The following is a 2,791-nucleotide window of genomic DNA, read 5'->3' as shown; positions in this document are numbered from 1 at the left end:
TCTAATAGAAGATTAAATGAAATAAAACATATAGAACATATTGTCCTATTCACTTAAAGAAAATAGAAACAAACTTTAAAATGACTTTCTTCTTATAAGTGTAAAAGCAAAATCAAAGACAAAAAAAAATAGAAATGTTTATTTCACCAGGGTTACCCCTACAACACTGAGCACCAGTAGTTAGTCTTGACTGCATCATATGATACTTTTATCGTGAAATATCCTCTGCACCGTATAATACCTCATGTAAAGCAAAACAAGTTACATTCATAAACCTTAGTGGTTAATCTATAGACTAAATCAACTCTGACAAAAAGTTGTGAAATATCTTCTTTTGACCCCCATAGTACCCCCTAGATAGATATCACCCTTAGCATTTGCCTACACTGCCTATGCCACAGGCCAGCCCTGGTCTCAACCACTACCAGTTTAGCTCAGTATCTGTCAAATTAATGGGATTATAATCATTTTACTGTTTTCTTTTTTAAAAGATTAATTAGCTGTTGTGTTTGAAATTGGGTTGGGTTCAAAGTGGAATTAGTTGTACATTTAACAATTAAATTGCAAGCTTTRTTAAAACCTTTAGAGGTTCATGTGATTTCTAAATCCACTAGAATACCATCATCCCACTTTGCTTTACGGCAGCTGGTGATAAACTTCAACACCAATGTTTAGACGCTTTAAATACACATTCATAACTGACACACCTGCAAAATGTCTCCAAATTAATAGAGCAGCTTACATTCGGTAAAAGCTGCTGTTTATTTTCTGCTATCTTTTTTCAGGACTCCTAATCAAACACGCCTAAGGCCAGTAGATGGATAAACACACAAGCAGATAGATTTTGGCACCATTTCAGCTCTTCTCTGAAGCAGTGCATGGGGAGCGAGGAAGTGTTGGCCGACAAAGCGCACACACAAACACAAATCACCATAATTACTAAATACATACTTTTATTGTAAAAAGAGATGTACCCTCTCACCCAGAAATGTGGTTAACAAATCATGGCAGTTGCTGTACAGAGAAACGAATGATTACACATTCCTTTAGATTTGTAACCACATGACCACGCGCTGATATTTCTTTTAAATTACCAATAAACTCTGAAAGACACTTCTGTAAAGACAATTATTATGTAAAACGATATTTTTTCACCCATCTCTCTGGCACATGCAGGGGGCCAATAAGCTTTTTATCAAAAATGTATTTTCCCCTCACAGGSTGGGTGACAATCATTTTAGTCACATTAATTAATGCATTTCTTTGCATTTCTTCCTTCTAAAGATTTTTTTCCCTCCCAAACACTCAAAAGTGTTAAGAGTTGATTCCAGTGCAAAACTCTGCATTTTGGTTGGCTAAGGAGCTGGTTTCCCTTCAGAGAGACTCAGATGTCCTCGGTGTTTTACTTTATGTAAGGAATGTTTCTGTGTGGGCTTTAAAGCGTTGCTTCAAAAGAACCCCACAGGGAAATGATTCCCTTTAAAAAAACTAAACAAACAAACAAAAAAACATTCCCCCCCGTCATTTCACTGCTGATACAGTGCTCTCAGCTAACCAGTGGTAGATCTAGACAGGACCCAGCAACACCCTGATCCAGTTTAATCACGTCAGCTGTTAGTAAGGCTGATAGGAGGTCGGACCCTGTAATACCCATCCTTGGCTCAATAACGGTGGTGATGTAGCCCCCGTAGCTCAGGCACGTTTCAGCACATCTCCCCGTAAAACGWGGGCCGACGCTACACCTGAAGCAGACCCGAGCAGCCTGCCCGTGCAGGATTGTGCCACATTTATTGGGGGCGGGGAGGAGGGAGGGGCTTCTATACGTCTTCTGAAAGAAATCTGACTTTCTTCCGTGTCAGCAGCCAGCCCCTGATCGAGGGGAGCTTCATTTTGTCCTTGTTTTTGCTGTAAACATTCAAAAAGATGCCGAAGAGAACCAGAAGGCCACCCCAGATGTACCTGAAAAGAGCAAAAAGGGATAAAGTTACAAATTTTATCAGAAAAACACTCATTATTGCTAATGTGAAGGTAAACGCTTTTCCAATCATTGAACTTTGATCTGTCACGTTACAGCGTCAAACATTTGGGATTTTACGTGTTAGATCAATGCAAAAATAGTGTCAAATTTAGAACTGAAGAAAGAATGATGATTTTATTTTTAATATACATTTATTTATTTAACATATAAAGGGATTTATCTTCTGTAGTTTGTGTCGGTTTGACTTTAGAGTAGGGCGGAGGTTCACCTTCCAGCAGGAAAACAACAGAATCCAGACAGAGCTACAATGGAGAGGTTTAAATCCAAGTCCAGACCTAAATCCATCTGAAAATCTGTGCAATACTTGAAATTCATTATTTACAGGTGCTCTGCATCCAATCTGACTGAATTTGAGCTTTCTTTCAAACAATAATAGAACAAAAACAGTAAGTCTCTAGACATGGAAAGTTAGTAAAGACAAACCTTAAAAAGGGGTTTCTAAAAAGTATTGACTCCGTGGGTGGGGGTGGGGGCTGAATAATTGTGACCCGTCACATCGAAACGAGGATTAAGTCCAAAAGTGGTATATGGAGAAATAGGCAAATACTGTTTTGACTAAAATGTTAACAAAAATTGCAGTTTGTCAAAATATATTGAATAAATGCCTTAACAATGTATCATTTGTCCTGATGCATCTCAGTAATCCAGGTAAAAAAATCATAAAGAAAAAAATTGTATAGGTCTTCTGGACCAAAGCAGCCACTGTTCAAAAGAATGTCCCAACACAGACGAGCTACATCTAATGGCCAGAAC

At 38.2% G+C, this 2,791-nt stretch overlaps 1 protein-coding gene across 1 annotated transcript in view; it reads right to left on the bottom strand.

Annotated features, from left to right (window-relative positions):
• Nucleotides 1-927: 927 nt before the first annotated feature.
• slc35b3 (solute carrier family 35 member B3) overlaps nucleotides 928-2,791 on the bottom strand; it is an 11,828-nt gene continuing 9,964 nt past the window's right edge. Inside the window, exon 10 of the mRNA XM_014008511.1 lies at nucleotides 928-1,959. Coding sequence (XP_013863965.1) covers nucleotides 1,818-1,959 — 142 coding nt within the window. The 3' untranslated portion in view covers nucleotides 928-1,817. The remainder of the gene's footprint in view (nucleotides 1,960-2,791) is intronic.

This window comes from Austrofundulus limnaeus, unplaced genomic scaffold (assembly GCF_001266775.1).
Source record: "Austrofundulus limnaeus strain Quisiro unplaced genomic scaffold, Austrofundulus_limnaeus-1.0 Scaffold50, whole genome shotgun sequence".
Classification (NCBI taxonomy): domain Eukaryota; kingdom Metazoa; phylum Chordata; class Actinopteri; order Cyprinodontiformes; family Rivulidae; genus Austrofundulus; species Austrofundulus limnaeus.
The sequence above is the reverse complement of the archived record's forward strand: the minus strand, read 5'-3'. Positions and strand labels throughout refer to the sequence as shown.